General features: G+C 53.6%; 1 protein-coding gene across 6 annotated transcripts in view; it reads right to left on the reverse strand.

Moving 5' to 3' along the window:
* Nucleotides 1–1,736: 1,736 nt before the first annotated feature.
* The window catches only part of CEP250 (centrosomal protein 250), a 50,409-nt gene continuing 34,459 nt past the window's right edge, over nucleotides 1,737–17,686 (reverse strand). For 5 of the 6 annotated variants that reach the window (XM_061208176.1, XM_061208173.1, XM_061208174.1 and 2 more), the window contains 10 exons: nucleotides 17,322–17,664; nucleotides 16,322–16,443; nucleotides 15,216–15,336; nucleotides 14,078–14,199; nucleotides 10,988–13,603; nucleotides 7,266–7,379; nucleotides 6,928–7,083; nucleotides 6,382–6,483; nucleotides 5,371–5,433; nucleotides 3,119–3,747 (listed from right to left, as the gene is read on the reverse strand). In XM_061208176.1, the coding sequence (XP_061064159.1) occupies nucleotides 3,484–3,747; nucleotides 5,371–5,433; nucleotides 6,382–6,483; nucleotides 6,928–7,083; nucleotides 7,266–7,379; nucleotides 10,988–13,603; nucleotides 14,078–14,199; nucleotides 15,216–15,336; nucleotides 16,322–16,443; nucleotides 17,322–17,664 (4,023 nt within the window). In that variant the 3' untranslated portion in view covers nucleotides 3,119–3,483. Of the gene's footprint in view, nucleotides 2,035–3,118; nucleotides 3,748–5,370; nucleotides 5,434–6,381; nucleotides 6,484–6,927; nucleotides 7,084–7,265; nucleotides 7,380–10,987; nucleotides 13,604–14,077; nucleotides 14,200–15,215; nucleotides 15,337–16,321; nucleotides 16,444–17,321; nucleotides 17,665–17,686 lie in introns of those variants that run through there. The other variant, XR_009703154.1, reaches the window with a different exon arrangement.

Genomic DNA, 17,686 nt, shown 5'->3' on the forward strand with positions numbered 1-17,686 from the left:
AGGAGGTAGGAGGTGAAGTACTGCAGGGGGAACAGCTAAAGGCATCATCTGTCCTAAGATCGAACAGCTGAACCAACTCACTGCCCAAGGGACCTGTCCCACGGGCTGAGATGAGGCCTGCATGTGAAGTCTCGGGCTGGAGGATGCCTTGCTGCTTTTGTGGGTGGGGTCTCCCCACCTCCACAGGTACTTCTGGAAGTTCTGCTGCTGGCCCCAGAGCATCTACATAGCCTGCCTGCACCAGCAGGGTGTCTACCTGGTTTGCCTAGCACTCCTGATGGGCCCTGCAGCTCCTGATGGAGTTAGAGACCACCCTGCTAGTCCCCGTGCAGGAAGCAGATGAGAAAAGGTAATTAGGTTGCAATGTGGTGATTGTCGCTCTAACATGCAAAGCATGGAGGCTTGTTGAGAGAACAGGGTGTCATACCCACCAGACCCAGCGCTCTCTGGGAACAAGAACATTGCCCAGACTCTGACTCAGCTCTTGCCCCCTTCTGTTCTCAGGACTTTGGGGCCTGTAGCAGCCTCTGTCAAAGCAGGAAAGGAGAAGGCTGGAGGGAGGGGGAGGATTTGTGGATGGAGAAGACCTGCGTGCTCAGCTCTGACCTCCTTTCCCCCAGGTGCTGGAGATCAATCACACCACCCTCTACTGTATCCGTGAGAACTGGCTGGATGGTCAGAGACAGTGCCCATCTACTGGATTCACTGCTCTGGTTATGCCCTGTTGCATGTGACAAAGAGAAGGAAAGGGAGCTCTGGCCTGATGCCTTGGGGCAAGGCTGGGTCCTGCCTGGAAGACCCATATTCTTTCCTTCATGCTTCTCCAAGTCAGGTCTCTCTCTTTGGGTTTGGAGCTGATAAGAAGCGCAGTTGGCTCTGTTACTGGTGGGACCCTCCAAACAGATGATCCTACTATTGGTCAAAGAAAGTGTATTTTAGGAAGTTGGAGCAGAAAATCATCCACAAGCTAAGAATGTGAGAGCAAGATCGTAGTCTCCACTTGAAGACTAACCCTGACCAAATATCTGGTGGGGAGGGGAGGCCCTAGCCTGAGGTCTAGAGTGGGGGTGAGGGGCTACTGAGGGTTGGATGGGGAGTGAGGAGCAGATATAGATTAGTTTATTACTGAATGAAGACCTTGCTTGGCTGCCTCTAAAATGCCTTTCATCTGCTGAAAGCTCTCTCCCTGCTCCCAGAAGGTGTGTGGGGCTTAAGGCCTTGGCTTACAACCTACAGATAATGGAACTCAGAAGAAACTCCAAGGTAAACAACAGGGTCCCTCTGTCAGGCTCTAAGCTACAGAACCAGAGTTGGGGGACCAAAAAAGGTAAGGAACCCAGAGAAATCTCGTTTGTCCCTGAGAACTCCTAGCATCGAAAAGGCCAGGTAAGGATTCTGAGCCACAGGGATGTGACTAGAGGCAGGGACCAGCTGGCATCTTGGGGGCCCCAGATTTAGCTCTGGGGGTTTTAAACTGTTTTTTACTAAGCATCTGTGTGGAGTCCCACGCATGGGCTTTGGAACCAAGCTCCAGCAGTTGTGAACAGTCCCCTTCCCACTCTGTGTGGTGTGACGGGATATAATGGGGCCTGAGCCCAGGGTAAGTAGGTCTGGGGGACCGTGGTGCTGCTCCTAAACTCCCACATTCTTAGCCGGCCTTAGCTCCATCCCCATGCCTAGGTAAGAGGAATCACAGATTACGGTTGGAGGGCTGGAAGAAGGTCATGCCTGCTTCTTTATTTTATTTTTAAAATTTTTATTATCATTATTTTTTATTTATTTTTTGGCTGTGTTGGGTCTTCGTTGTTGCACGTGGTCTTTGTCTCGTTGTGGTGTGCGGGCTTCTCATTGCGGTGGCTTCTCTTGTTGTGGAGCACGGGCTCTAGGCACGCAGGCTTCAGTAGTTGTGGCTCGCGGGCTTCAGTAGTTGTGGCTCACGGGCTCTAGGGCACAGGCTCAGTAGTTGTGGCACACGGGCTTAGCTGCTCTGCGGCATGTGGGATCTTCCCGGACCAGGGATTGAATCCGTGTCCCCTGCATTGACAGGCAGATTCTTATCCACTGTGTCACCAGGGAAGCCCTATATATATTTTTAAAAATTAATTAATTAATTTAGGCTGCCCCAGGTCTTAGTTGCGGCATGCGGGATTTTTTTTTTTTCAGTTGCGGCATGTGGGCTCATAGTTGCAGCATGTGGGCTCATAGTTGCAGCAGACTTCTTAGTTGCGGCATGCATGCGGGATCTAGTTCCCCGACCAGGGATCGAACCTGGGCCCCCAGCATTGGGACTGCAGAGTCTTACCCACTGGACCTCCAGGGAAGTCCCATGCCTGCTTCTTTAAAGAAAACTGTTCTCTCTTAGGCTTTGAGGAAGTTGCCAACAATAGGTCTTAAGCCTGTACACTGCCTAAACCAGGGCCAGGCCATAAGTGACAAGTCCTGCCACACTCCATCCTCCTTCCTGGCTTGACCTATAGCTGGACTACAGGGGGCCACAGTCGGTTGCAGCTGATATGCCCAGAAAGGGACACCCCGAGGCCTTTCACCCAGCGCAGAAGGGGAATGAAGCCAGATAGAACTTCTGAACTCAAGAGGCTGACTTTAGCCAAAAGCCAACTCAGTGTTTTTGAAGTCCCCAGAACATGTTTTAAGTCAAGAACATATGATGGTTCCTCATTATCCATGAGTTCAAATCTAGATCACAAGGCCCTCCCTCCTCTCCCTCCTCTCCCTCCCGACTCATCCCTCAGCGCAAACACACCCTGCTAAGGCAGACCAGTCTTCTCACCAGTATGCTTAGCAACCCTCCCAACTCCTCTCCAGCCACCAAGGGCCAGTTCATGCCATCCTGCCTCAGCCCCTGGAATTTCTACAGCACTTCCAGGCAGCACACACAACTGTCTCTGACTCATCTGCTTGTTATTGTCAATTGGGCTCAAGCTTCCTGTGGGCAGGGGCTTTGTCTTGTGTATCTTCTGTAGCCCTTCTCTAGCAGAATGCAGGCAGATGACAAATGCATGCCACCTGACAGGAATCTTCAGTGAATTCTTCCTTAATAGATGCCCTTGATGTACGGCTGTTGCCCAGCTACACAGTAGAGATAGCAGCAGAGAACAAATGCAAAGACCCAGGGTTTATTGCTGAAGGGGGAGGTGTCCGAGAGGGTGAAGTGCTGGATAATGAGTTCTAGGCGAGAGGCAGCAGACGCCCCTTGGCCAGGGCAAGGCGCTCTCTGGGTGACTGCGGGCCGGCAGCAAGTGTGATGTGCCTCATTCCCATTGAGTCAGGGCCTTCCCCCAGCCGTGTAGCTTTCCCTCCCTCTTCCTGGGAATGCCAGCTGACCTGGGGCTCCCAGGCTGGGTAACGGAGTCAGAATTTTCTTTGGCAAACAGCAGCTGTGTGGAGGGGCCACAACCCGCTCTACGGCCATCTGTCTGTCTGTGTGCTCCCTGGCTGGCCCGTGTCCTGCCCTCGCTGCAGCTGCTACCTGGAGGCGCCTTGAGCAGCGCTGGGGCTGGGGCACAGCAGGACCGGCCCAGGGGATGTCAGGCTTTGAGTCAGGGACTCATCTAGCTTCCGGGTCTCGGCCTCCAGGACAGTGGCCTCGGGGGCCTGGGCCACGGCGAGGAGGGAGTGAGAGAGGCTGTGGTGCAGGCCCGCCAGCTCGCGGCTCGTCTGCACTGAGCGGGCGATGTAGTCCTGCTTCTGCTTCCGCTCCAGGGCCAGCTGGGCTCGCAGCAGGGCCACCTGGGGGGCAGGAAAACCAAGAGGGTGAGAGCAGTGGAGGGCCTCGAAGCTGCCCCAACCCTTCCTGCTCGGCTCCTGTGGCTCCTGTCAGACCAGCGTTTGAATGAACACCTCACCCACGAATCTCAGGATCAGGCTTTACAGCGTTTGGGGGAAGGGCTGCTGGGAATCAGAGAATCCAGTGATTGTCAACCCTGGCTGCACAGGAGACTCAGAGAGAGAGCTTAAAAAAAACCAACCAGGGCTTCCCGGGTGGCGCAGTGGTTAAGAATCCGCCTGCCAATGCGGGGGACACGGGTTCGAGCCCTGGTCCGGGAAGATCCCACATGCTGGGGAGCAACTAAGCCCGTGTGCTACAACTGAGCCTGTGCTCTAGAGCCCGAGAGCCACAACTACTAAAGCCCTCGAGCCTAGAGCCCGTGCTCCGCAACAAGAGAAGCCACTGCAATGAGAAGCCCGTGCAACCCAACGAAGACCCAATGCAGCCAAAAGTAAATAAATAAATTAATTAAAAAAACAAAACAAAACCCAGACTATTCACACGTTTACATGTAATAAAATGCCCAGATTTTAAGTACATTTTGACCAATTTCATAACATACATACCCATATATAACCACTATCTCAATCAAGATACAGAATGCTTTAATCCCTGCAGAAAGCTCCATCGTGCCCCTTTTGGAAGGTTTTAAGAAATTTTCTGACTTAATTAGACAGGTGTGAGGCCTGAGCATCAGTATTTTTTTCAAAGCTCCCCAGGTGGTTCTAACGTGCAGCCAGGGTTGAGAATCACTGATTGATCCATTTCTCAAGATGAGTATACTGAGGCCCCCAGGAGGTGAAGTTATTGGGAGGTCAGGGCACATCCAGGACTAGGGTGGGGCAACAGATGCTCCTAGGACTAGGGTGCAAAATTTAAGGAGGAGCTCCAGGTCAACAGTGAGGCCTGTCTTGCCTCCCCCTAGTCTGGGCCCTGTCTCAGCGATTGGTTTGTATGAGTTTAAGAGAATTCAAAGTAATAGCTTAGGTCTAGCTATATAGTCAGGCCCTGCCAGTAGTGACTACTGATTTCTGAAACAGGCTCAGAAATCAAAATTCCACAGTTCTAGTTACTCCTGGGCCTTGAAAGACAGGGTGAACCTTTAGTGGAGGCCTAAGAGGCAAGAAGGCACTTTATACAGTTTCCCTGAGCTTGACCTGAGCTCTAGGGTATGGATCCTGGCGCTGGTGCCAGGCAACTCTGCCTGGTGTGCTGGGTGCACATGAGGGCAGAGGAGGCCAGGATGCTTCTGCTTGCTTTAGTCTGTCCTCTTAGAATCTTCATCTGCTCCTTTGCCTTTTCCTTTTCTTTCCTAAGTAGGAGGTCTGGGGCCTGGAGTGTGCTTTCTTCCCCAGTCCCACCCTAAGCACGTGGGAGGTTAAGTCCACTCAGTGTGGGAGGTGGAGTTGAGACAGGGCCCTGCTTGCCTCCCACGAGGACTGAAGTTCTCTAGGCAGGAACTATTTCCCCTCTCCCTGCTGGAGGTGCACAAAGGGCCAAGCACATAGCAGACACCAAAGCCTTGCTGCCTGAGTGCAAGGGAGGGAAAAGGGGCTTAGAAAATGGATCCTTCCAGAACGTACCTCTTTCTGCAGTTCAGCCATGTGCCTGGCATCTGAGGAGCCCTTCTGTCCTCCTCTTCCATCCTGTGGAAGACAAATGCCATTCCTGTTGGAACAGGCCTTCCACCAGGGTTTGTGCAGGCCTCCTCACAATCCTGGGGACCAGGGCAAGGGCTATGGGCCAGAAGTGCCTGAACTCAGATTGAACTCTCTGGGGCACCATGGCCCTGTGGCAAGGAGAAGCCCCAGAGGGCCCAAACCAACCCAATGGAGATCTGAGGCCAAACGTCCCAAAGGCTTGTATGGGACTGGCTTCTTTGAGGTACCTCTTCATTTAAAGTTCAGCACACACCTGCTTCGTGCTAGCCCTGGTCTGTGAGCTAAGGATGCAGAGGGGAAGTAAGATAAGGGGCCTGTCCCTTGGGAAGCTTTCCTTAAAGGAAGGGGGATGGAGGGTTAGGAGGTGCTCAGCCACCAGAAACAGTCCCTACCTGCCAGGCCCCAGGGCTGTCTACTGACGGGCATAACTCAGCTAAAAGAGTGCTGGTTTGTGGTGTCTTCCCCCAGATCCTTCTGGCCCCAGGAAATACCTTGGACCCATATCTTGTAAATTCAGTATTGCAAAGGGCAAGGAAGTCTAAAAGGTCCACAAAGCTGCTATCAAGCTCCTGGAAGCACCAGGTCTGGGAAGCACCACCCAACACCTACATGCAGGGAGAGACCAGAAGCCCCATGAGGCCTGCTCCTGGGAGCCTGAAGCACTGGTTTGGGGGGCAGGTGGACTGCGTATCACTGAAGGCTGGGTTCCTCAGAATGCAAGGCTGACTCCAGCCACGCCCACTGATGTTGGGCTTCCTTCCCCGGGTCAGGGACAGTGCTGGGTGGGGCAGAGCCCGGTCAGGAGGGGCCCTACGGACTGGCTGGAGTGGCTCCTCCCCTTGCAAGGGGAGCCTGGGATATGCACGGCAGAGGGCTGTTTCTAGTGGCTGGGCTTGGGCTCTCCTGAGGCTGCAGTCAATGAAATAGACAAACCTGCTGGGTGGGTGATGGTGCCGTGGCTTCACTGCCCTCCAGGACGCCCGCCCGCGATGCTCGCAGGGAATCCCTCTTTAGTTTCCTCCGCTCTCGCTCCACCTGCCAAGATGCGAGTGAGAAGTCAGGGCTGGGCTTGGCTCTAGTTCTGGAGCAGAGCCACCTTTTTTGAGAGGAGGCCGGTGTGAGGGTGGGGCAAGTGTAAGGGGCCAGCAGCCATGGGAAGCTGAACTGGGCTGAGGAGAGCACTTGCTGGGGCAGCCCTGAGTGCAAAGTGCTGCTGCGGCAGAGGAGGTGGGGCCAGCCTCCCGAGCCTTTGAAGCAGGGCCGGCAAACCTTTTCTGTAGTATTTTAGGCGCTGTGGGCCATTCGATCTCTGTCACAACTACTGCAGTGTCTCCAAACAGCTTTATTTTCAGAAACGGGCAGTAGGCCGTATTTGGCCCCTGGGCTATAGTTTACTAACCCCTGCTCTGGGGGCTGCATGAGAAGTGGAGAGGCATGCCCAGCGGACCGGGGAGGGAGCTGAGGACAGGAGTCACCCACCTGCTCCAGGGTGGTCCGCAGCTGGGCATTGTGGTGCTGCAGTCGGCTTCGGTCAACCTCCAGCCGCGCCACTGCTCGCTGCAGGTGTTCAAGCCTCTGCTCCCAGAGCTGCTTCTCCTCCAGCTCAGGACTCGGCTCAGTTTTCGCCCCCGAGACCTGAAGGAGAGACCTGTCAGTCTCACCCGGGCAGCCCCTCAGACAGGTGGGGAACAGATAGAGGGCAAAGGACTAACCTGGCAGGTCTGGGCTTCAGGGACCCAATTCCCAGGGGAAGGGGACAAGCCCCTGGACAGGCGCTCCCTCCTGGGCCATCTGTGCCCACCAGGCCCCCAGCTCACCTCTCCCAGCTGGGCGCCGGGGTCTCCTCTGGGCCCCCGTTCTGCTCGGCTGGTCAGGCCTGGGTTGTGGAGTCGCTCCTTCTCCAGAGCTTGTCTGCTGAGCTCCAACTCATCCTGGGGTGAGTCACACCATGACGACCTCTTATCAAGACCCACTCCACCGTCCGTCCTCAACAATTTTCTCATCAGGTTATAGTCTTACTTTTCCTGGCACCTCTGAGCTATTCTAGTGGATAACTTTCATTTTACAGGTGGATAAAACAAAGGAGCAGAGAGGGATCTTCCCAAGGACACATGGTGGACTAGGCTAAAACCTGTCTCATTTTCTTTATTTATTTTATTTTATTTTTATTTTTATTTTTTTGGCCGCGCCGCGTGGCTTGTGGGATCTTAGTTCCCTGACCAGGGATTGAACCAGGGCCACGGCAGTGAGACCCTAACCACTAGGCCACCGGGGAACTCCCGTTTTAGATCTCCCCTAAGCTAAGCGACAATTGGGAGCACTAGGTGTTGTGGAAAGAGCATGGACTCAGGAATCACGTAGAGCCGGGTATTGTGTCACCACGTACTGGCTATATGACTTGGGTCAAGACATGAGCTCTCTCCAAACCCCAATTACCTCGTTTGTAAAATGACCACAATGAGGACTTCCCTGGTGGTCCAGTGGTAAAGACTCCACACTCCCAATGCAGGGGGCGTGGGTTTGATCCCTGGTGAGGGAACTAAGATCCCACATGCCGGGAGGCGCGGCCACACACACACACACACACACAAAAAGACCACGTGAAGCGTAGATTAAGCCTCTGGGATTAAACCCCTTTAGATAAATGGGAAGACTAGTGCTAGATATTTTCTAGGCACCCTAGGGTTCATAAGTGGTAAAGGTCAAGAGGACAGAGAAGAGGAACGGAAGGTACACGTGTGGGTGGAGGCTGTCTGGGAGAGAGAAGGAGCCTTAGTAGTACGAGGCCAGCCTGCTTAGGTCTAACCCTAGTTCTGCCCTTTACTAGCTGGATGACCTTGGACAAGTTACTTAACCTCTCTTAACTGCCGTTCCTCAACTATAAAATGAAGATAATAACCATTCCTACTTCTCAGTGTTGTTGTAGAAGAAAGTGAGAGTAACAGTTCCTGGCATGTAAATTGCTTAAAGTAAAAACTGATGCTACTAGGGCTTCCCTGGTGGCGCAGTGGTTGAGAATCTGCCTGCCAATGCAGGGGACACGGGTTCGAGCCCTGGTCTGGGAAGATCCCACATGCCGCGGAGCAACTGGGCCCGTGAGCCACAACTACTGAGCCTGCGTGTCTGGAGCCTGTGCTCCGCAACAGGAGAGGCCACGACAGTGAGAGGCCCGCGCACCGCGATGAAGAGTGGCCCCCGCTCGCCGCAACTAGAGAAAGCCCTTGCACAGAAACGAAGACCCAACACAGCCAAAAATAAATATAAATAAATTTATAAAAAAAAAAAAAAGTAAAAATGATGCTACTATATAAATGTCCATTGACAGATGAATGGATAAAGAAGAGGCAGTAAATAACAATGGAATGCTACTCAGCCATAAAAAAGAATGAAATAATGCCATTTGCAGCAACATGGATGGACCTAGAGATTATCATACTAAGTGAAGTAAGCCAGACAAAGACAAATATCATATGGTATCAGGTATATGTGGAATCTAAAAAAAAATGATACCAACGAATTTATTTACAAAACAGAAATAGACTCATGGACGTAGAAAACACACTTACGGTTACCAAAGGGAAAAGGGGGAGGAGGGATAAATTAGGAATTTGGGATTAACATACACACACTACTATATATAAAGTAGATAAACAACAAGGACCTACTTTATAGCACAGGAAACTATATTCAACATCTTGTAATAACCTATAAGGGAAAAGAATCTGAAAAAGAATATATCTCCTTATATATATATAACTGAATCAACTATACTTCGATTTTAAAAAATGATGCTACTGTGATGAAGGGCTGTTTCTGAAAGGTGTCCTTGAGTGTTCTGGGAATGGGAGGACCCTGACCTGAGCTTCATTACTGAGTAAATACTGCTCAGTAACTCAAAAGTATGGACAGGAAGTGCCTTCCCACCCACCTACGTATCTGACTTTTTCTGTGCCCGTAAGAACAGGCCTGGAAACAGGAAAGGAGTCCCACTTACTGAACGCCTTTTTCCTGTGCACTTTATTCACATTATCGCTTTTTGGACTCAGAATGGCTCTATGGGGCTGGTACTATCATTCTGTATTTTATCAATGAGAGAACCAAGAGCCAGAGAAGTAAAAGCACTTACTTCAGGTCACACAGCTAATAAACTGCAGAACTGTATTTCAAATCCAAGAACTCGACTCCAAAGCTCATAAATGTAACCCCTTGTCTGCATATTGCCTTTTAACCAGAGCAGAGCTTTTGGGGCTCCCAGAAGGCAAGTCCCTGCAGGGTCGTGTGTCTGAATTGAGGGAGGGGGTTCTCTAGGGCTCACCTCAGGTCAAGGGACCAGGATATAGAGTCAACTTCCCAGGAAAAATGGGCTGGGTTCCTCTTGGCAAAAGAGATAATACTATGTCCAGTAGTCAGCCCAGCTTTCCTGATTGCCCACTCTGCAGACCTTGCGCTCAGTGCAGGGTGCAAAGATGACTGAGACGTGGCCGTGACCTGAGGCTAAAGGTTAGACCCTAAGGTCACTTCCTCTGTCACTCAACATCCCACCTAGAGGAGCCCACTTCTCCTGACTGCTGACAACTCCAGAGGCTCTGCCCCTAGCCTCAACCTCACGCTTTAACTTCGGATCACGTTAGCAGATCTGCCCACTGATGTGTCTGCTTGCTTGGCCCCATAGGTACCTCGCTCCGTTCCCAAACTGAACTCACTATTCCACCCCACTTCCCCAAACCTGCCTTTATTCCAGTGAGCAGAAACCTGGGCGCTGCCTTTGATTTCTTTCTGTCTTTTCTTTACTCCCTTCATCTCTTGGGCAATCACCTGCTGGAAATCCTGTGAACCTCTAGGCCCACCCACGTGTCTCCATCCACACTTCCTATCTCAGGTCACCACCTGTCCACCGACTCCCATTACAGCCTCCTGGTCAGTCTCCCCAGGTCTACAGTTGCTCCCCCGGCAGCCTGAGCCATCTTTCTGAACTATATATCTGATCGTGTCACTCCCCTGCCCCAAACCCTTCATCCACTTCCCACTGGTCACCCAGGTCCTTAACATGCTGACACGCCCTAAATGATGGCCCCCTGCTGTCCTCTCTTCTCTTGCCAGAGCCTCTTCTCTGTCCCAGGCAGCCTGAACTCCCTCACAGATACTCCACGCTCTCTCTTCTCCTTCTTCCCCTCCCTCCCCCAACCTGTGCTTGGCTATTTCCTTACTGGTCCCTTCAGATCTAATCTTAAACACCACTTCTACCAGGAAAGGTGGGGTGGTCCCTCCAGTGTGCTCAGAGCACACGAAACTTCACGTGTCAGGCACCAATCCTAATTAGGCACTGCATTATAATTGCTTTTCCACTAGACCATCAGCTCTAGGAGGGCAGGGACTGTGGATGCCACATCTTCCCCCACCGCACTAGCACAGTAACCTGGATTCCACTGTGTTGAGGTGCTCGTGACCTCAGCTTTCTCACACCCTGAGGTGCAGACGGTCCCGGAGCCCAGGCAGACCGGGCTCTGCCCCAGCCCTTACCACCCACGGGGTGACTCACCTGCAGCCTCTGCTGTTCCGAGTCCCGCTCCAGGACAGAGGCTTGCAGGAACAGGGCTACCTCCTGCAGACTGCTGATGCTGGGCTTGCTCTGGGCCAGGGACAGCGCCAGGTCCTGGGCCTTCTCCCTCCACTCGATCTCCCTAGCCTCCGTCTGCCTCAGGGCCACCTGTAGTCGCACCAGCTCCCGCTGCAGCCTGGGCCCTGAGGAATCAAGGGTGGAAGACGGCTCCTCCCCTGGGGAGGCTCTGTGGCTGGGGGGCGAGTCCTCCAGACCCTTCCTTGGCTGGGCCTCCCTCAGCTCCAGGATCTCCTCTTCCTTTTGGGCTAGAGTCCACCGTAGCTCCCTCAGGCTCTCACGAAGGCCCCTCGTCTCTTCCTCTTCTCTCTCGTGCCTCGGCTCCTGCTTCTCTTGGGTCGCATCCTCTCGGCCCCGCTGGGCCAGAGGCTTCTCCAGCAGCTGTCCCTGCCTCCTCTGGTGTCTCAGCTCTTCATCCCTCTGGGCAAGTGCCTCCTGGAGCTGCCGCACGGCCTCCTGGTGTTGGAGGTCCTGGTCCTTGATCTCACCGTCCCGCTTCCTCAGGGCCTCCTCCAGCTGCCGGGCTTGTGCCTGGCAGGAGTCCAGGGCAGCCTGCAAGGTGGCCGTGCTGGCCTCCAGGCTGCGGCTCAGCTCCGCCTGCCCAAGGAGATGCTGCTCTTTCTCCTGCAGGGCGGCCTGAGCCTTGCTGAGGGCCTCCTGCAGAGCCTCAGCCTGGCCCCAGGCAGCCTCCTCGCGACACTGGGAGGACTGGCCATCTGCCCGTAGGGCCTCCAGCTCCCGGTCCCGTTCCTGGAGCATCACCTCTGCCTGCAGCCAGCTGTCCCGCAGGGTCCTGGCCTCCGCCGCATGCTCCTGGGCCCGCTCGGCGCACTGCTGCTGGAGGGCCAGCAGAGCCTTCTCCTGCTCCCGAGACTCGGCCCTTAGGTCACCCAGCACCTCCTCCAGGGCCTGGACCCGCTGTCCCTCCACCGCCAGCTCTTGCTGGAGCCTCCGCGCCTGTTCCTTGTCGTCCTCAAGCTCAGCCTGGCACTCCTTCAGTGTGGCGCGGGCCTGCTCCAGAGCTCGCTGCAGTGAGCCCGCCTGTTCCTTCGCGTTCCCCTCCTGGCCCTGGGCCTGCTGCTGCTGGTGCTGCAGGGCCTCGAGCTCCCGGGCACTCCGGGCCAGCGTCCTCTGGGCCTCGTCCAGCTGGCCCTGAAGTGCCTGCTCTTTCAGCTCCCCCTGCTCCCTGGCTTCCTGCAGGTGCCGCTGCAGGACCACGACCTCCTGCTCCCGCTGGGTCAGGAGTAGGCTGGTCTCACCCACCTTCCTGTGTAGGCCCTGCAGCTGCTGCTCCAGCTGGTCCTTGCGCTCCTGAAGTTCCTGGACACGCTCCTGCTGGCATTCCAACTCCTTCTCCTTATCACGCAGGATCAGCTTCATGTGCTCCAGGCTCCCTCGCTGAGCTTTACTCTGGCCCTTCCCTTCCTCTGCCCGCTCCTGCATCAGCTGCCTCTGAGAGGCCAGCTCCCGGCCTCGCTCTCTCAGGGACAGCTTGATCTGCTCCAGGTCCTCCTCCAGGATCTTGGTCTGCAGGGTCCTCTGATCTTCCAGGACCTGAATCCTTTCCTTCAGCAGCACCATCTCCTGCTCCCTCCTCTCCAGGTCCTGAGTCAGATGCTCTTTCTGTCTCTGCAGCTCCTTGATCTGGTCTTGCTGGGACGTCACCTCCTGGTCCTTCTCCTGGAGCTCTCTTGCCAAGAGGGTGCTCTGGCTCTCCAGCTCCTGGATCTGGCTGCCCTGCACCTGCAGCTCCTGGCTCCTTTCCTCCAGGTCCAGTGTAAGGTGGGTCAGAGCCACCCTCTGCATTTCCCTCTGGCCCTCCAGCTCCTCGATCGCCTTTTGCTGGCATTCCACTTTGTGACGGTTTTCCTCTAGCTCCAGGGCCAGGCGTTCCATTGTAACCAGCTGCTTCTTCAGGTCCTGAATCTGTCCTTTCTGGGACTCAATCACTTGGGCCTTCTTCTCAAGTTCCAGAAGCTGATGCTCCAAGATGTTCCTCTGCGCCTCCTGGTCCTTCTCAAGCTCCTTGATCTGCTCCCTCTGCAGAGTCAGCTTCTGCTCTTGCTCCTGGACGGCCGTGGGCAGATGCTCTAGAACAGACTTACACTCCTCCAGCTCCCGAATCTGTTCTCGCTGCACATCCACCTCTTGGGTCCTCTTCTTCAGGTCCAGAGACAGCACTTCCAAAGCAGCCTTCTGCATTTCCCGTTGCTTCTCCAGCGCCTGGATTTTTCCCTGCAGAGTCTCCACCTCCTCTTCTCTTTCAGACAGGGTCTGGGCCAGGCGAGCCAGATTCTCCTGCAAAGCCTTCCCCTGGGCCACCTTCAGCTTGCCCTGCTCCTGCAGGGCCTGGGCTCGCTCACGCTCACTCTCCACCTCCTCGTTTTTCAGTTTCAGTGCTGAGCGCACAGTTCTCAGGTCTTCCTCCAGGACCCCGGCAGCGCTTGCCTGAGCCCTGGCTTCTGCCACAGATGCTTGGAGATGTTCCACCTGGGCAGTCAGGTTCTCCTTGGCTGCCTGCAGTAACTCTCGCTCATTCTGGAAAACAAGATACAAAACCACCTTAAACTATACTTCCCTGAAACCGTCACTCCAACACAGGCCCTTCCTTTCCTTCCTCTGTGGCACCAGCATTGTCAAGGATTTGGGCAAAAGGAACTGGGTGTTCCACTTAGGCTGATCCTGTACAAGAACATCCCTACCACACCCCCGGGCTCTGCTATGCTCAGCGGGGAAAACCTGGTGCAAATGAGTCATCCCAGACGCTAGTCCTTCAGGGCGAGGGACGAAAATCTCAACCTCAATTCAGAAAAAGTAATTAAAGGAGGATTCACTAGGGCCTTAATAATGGCCCTCAGGGACGTGGGGAGAGCCAGAGAAACAGAGACACTGCTGAAGGAAGCTGGGCACTACATATCGATGGGGTACGACCGTGGGCCAGGATGGGCTCGATCCTGGGCCCTGAGGGACTACTCCTGAAGCAACCCCTTCCCCAAACCAGAAACACCTTACCTGGGCTTCTATTCCCTGGAGCTCTGCTTGCCGTAGGCGACTCTGGAAGGATGTCACAGTTTCACGTAGCTCCGTCAGCTCAGATTCTAGGGAGTTCTGTTTTCCTTCCCACTTGGATTTCTCTTTGGGAAGAGAGGTAGTGGAGGAAGAACCATGATTGGAGGAAAAGAGGGATGTAGAGGCAGATGGAAGATGGGGAACAGAATCAAAGGAGGAAAAGGCCAAGAAGGAGAGAATTACATCCACTTTCATAGAGGCATCACCCGTCTGCCAGCTGCTCCTGTCTGTCTAGGCTCCCTGCTGCTTCCAGACTCGTGTCTGCATCTGCTGCCCAGCTCCAGCAGTGCCTGACAATCATCCCAACACTTCCCATCCCGATCACACAGATTCTCAACCTTGGATTCAGACAGACAGGGTTGAGCTAGATGATGCTGGAGGTCCTTTCCAGTCCCTAATTCTATGATTTTGCAGAGGTTCCTAGAGACCAGGGTTGCTCTGCTGGGTGCCCTCCATTTCTGCAAAATGCACCGGAACCCAGCTGTATGTGTGTGGCTCTCAGGGAGCCGTTTGGGATACTTTTAAGACCCAGACCCACTCCCCACGTTGTCTTCTTCCCTTCTACAGTTGAGCCTTGAGTCGCAAGACCCTCCCCTCTCCTTTCCTTGGCTGTGGCACAGATAGTTTCTCCCCAGATTCCCCCCTCTTCCTATCTCCCAAACAAGCCCATAATCCTTCTGCTGTCAAAGGTTAATCATTTGAGAACACAGTTGGAGATAACAAAATAAGTAACACTGATAAATGATGAAAGACATAGAATTTTACAGTGTTCTTATAGACCTGACCTTAGGTTGCCAGTTTTTAAATCTTCACAGAAAAAACAGAAGCCTAGCTAGCAACTTCCCTCAGTTCACCAAATCTGTTCCTCCTAATCCCTTCTTCCAGGACGGCTCTCAAAGGCCAAGCAAAGTACAAAAAATAGTTCACGGGGGTCATCGCCCCTTTGGAGACGCCTCTAGGTAAATCTCACAGTTGTGGGTAAGCAGTAAGGAGTGGCTCCCAGGCCTGATCCCACCCCTCTGGGCTTCATTCCTTTCCTCTTTCTTCTCTCCCAAACCCACCCCTGTCTTAAGCTTCTCACCTTCTTGGTTCTGGGAGAGCTGTCTCTGCAGAGCCTGCAACTCTGTGTGGATCTGGTTCTTCTCAGCCTCTGTATCAGTGAGACGCTGTTCCAGCTTCCGGGCCTGATCCCTCAGATCATCCTGGGAAAGAAAGGGTGTGGAACTCAAGTTCCTCATCTTCCACAAAGCCGCCCCAGTCCAGGGCCCGAGCCCTCTCTTCCCTCAGCCTCTGTCAGGGTCTGTCATCATGGACCTACTCTCAGATTGCTGGGTTATTTACCTCTGAACTCATGTGCATTTGGCTCCTGGAAGGGATGACAGGCTCTGTCTGCTCCAACTGGCTGGAGCCTAGGTTCCCCTTCTGACTTGTCTGTCTGTCCTGCTGAAGTCTTAGCCCAGGGTCACCTCTCCTCTCCCCAAACTCCTACTTCAAAGCTTAGCTCAAAGGTCACTGCTTCCCTCCTTCTGACCCTCCCAATTGTCCCTTCTTCCTATTATTATCATGTACATCTGTTATTGATCCAATTATTTTTATCAGTTCTGCTTTATCTTAGGATGCAGTCTGGTTGCTCAGCCCTGTCACAAGCCTTCTTGAGGGCAGAGAGCAGGTCTTTCTCCTTTTTGTATCCCCAGCTCAGAGTGGCTGGCATATAGGTGACACTCAGTTTTTACTGACTGAGGGGTTCACTGTGAGGTGGAATTTGGGGGACATTTAGTTCAGTCTTAGGCCTAGAATGTTCCTATAAACGGCAACCTCAAATCTCAGTGATCCCCAATTTGTCAGGTTTTTCTTGGAGGTCTTGGCACCAAGAACAATTCATGGCTGAGAGGAAAATGATGCCAAGCAGTATCACAGATCTATACAGAGTATCACGGTTTACAGGGCTCACTCGAGTCCCTCACTCATTTATTCCTCACAGCCCTGTGAGGCAGGCATGATCTGCCCTACTTTACTAGTGAAACCAAGGCCCAGGAAACCAAATGCTTCATTCACAGTTGCCGGGTAGTAAGTGATAGAGGTGGAACTCATCCCAACTTTACGTCAGAAATAAAACAGGTCAAAGTGCTTCACAAGTCTTTTTCGGCGTAGGTGAAGAGCCTGAGGAAGGAGAACAGAGACACATACCCGGGCCCGCTGCGTCTTCCACAGGTCTTGGTGAAGCTTCTGGAGGGCAGACGCCACCGCCTCGGCTGAGAGAGCCGTCTGGAGGGGCCATCTCTTAAAGAGGATCCTAGTTCCATTCTGATCTGAAAAAATGAGGAAACACCTCCTGACCTGGCTGCACTATGAAAAGAAACAGCCAGACCTCGCCTTGGCCTTCCCACCCATCCCTCTTCTCCTCAAAGAACCCCTTCTCAGCAGTTTGTTCATCATGCCCTGTCTGCATACCTACGTGCCAGGCACTGTGATGTGCACTAGAAAATGCTATCATTTGTTAGGCATTTAATAAGTGCCAGGAACTGTGTGAATGATTTTATTTGTCATCTCATTAACTCCTTAAAAATATCCCAAGAGGTAAGTACTTTTTCTAAAAAAAATTAATTTATTTATTTTTGGCTGCATTGGGTCTTCGTTGCTGCGCTCGGGCTTTCTCTAGCTGCGGATGGAGGGGGCTGCTCTTCGTTGCAGTGCGCGGGCTTCTCATTGCAGTGGCTTCTCTTGTTGCGGAGCACGGGCTCTAGGCGTGTGGGCTTCAGTAGTTGTGGCACACGGGCTCAGTAGTTGTGGCTCACAGGCTCCAGAGCACAGGCTCAGTAGTTGTGGCGCACGGGCTTAGTTGCTCCGCGGCATGTGGGATCTTCCTGGACCAGGGATCGAACCCGTGTCCCCTGCATTGGCAGGTGGATTCTTAACCACTGCGCCACCAGGGAAGTCCCGGTAAGTACTCTTAACACCCTCATTTTATAGTTGAGAAAATCAAATTCAAAGAGGAGAGGTGAGTTGCCCAAGGACACACATCTAGCAAATGGCCGAGCTGGGGTTCAAACTCTGATTGAATTAACCCCAGAGTTTGTGGCCTTGGCCTTGATGAGTATTGCCTAAGGAACTGCATTCCCTTTCCTTCTCCCCTGGGAGCAAGGCCTGGCTTTGACCAAAGGACTGCGTTCCTGGGTGGCTGCCTCACCTGGCTCAGGGCCCCAGAGGGAGGAAGCCGAGTCTCCCCCACCACTCAGCTCAAGCCCGCTCTCATAAGGAGACCCCAGGGCCTGCTGCAAGACAGAACAGAGGCTGGCCAGCTGGACCTGGGCCTGGTGCCCAGGCTGCTGTCCCACTGACAGGGCCTCCAGCTGGCTCTCCGCGCTGCGCAGTCGCAGCTGTAGTTGGGCTGCCTTGGTTTCCTGGGTCCACAAGGAAGCTCGTAGCTGCTGTTCTGTTACTCGAGCTGCCTCTAGCTCCTCCAGCAGCTGTGCTTCCTGGGCCAGAAAGTCAGCCTCCTTTTCCTTCACCTCCTGCTTCAGTAATTCCACCTGCCAGAGAGGAAGTATGGTC

This window comes from Eubalaena glacialis, chromosome 13 (assembly GCF_028564815.1).
Source record: "Eubalaena glacialis isolate mEubGla1 chromosome 13, mEubGla1.1.hap2.+ XY, whole genome shotgun sequence".
Classification (NCBI taxonomy): Eukaryota; Metazoa; Chordata; class Mammalia; order Artiodactyla; family Balaenidae; genus Eubalaena; species Eubalaena glacialis.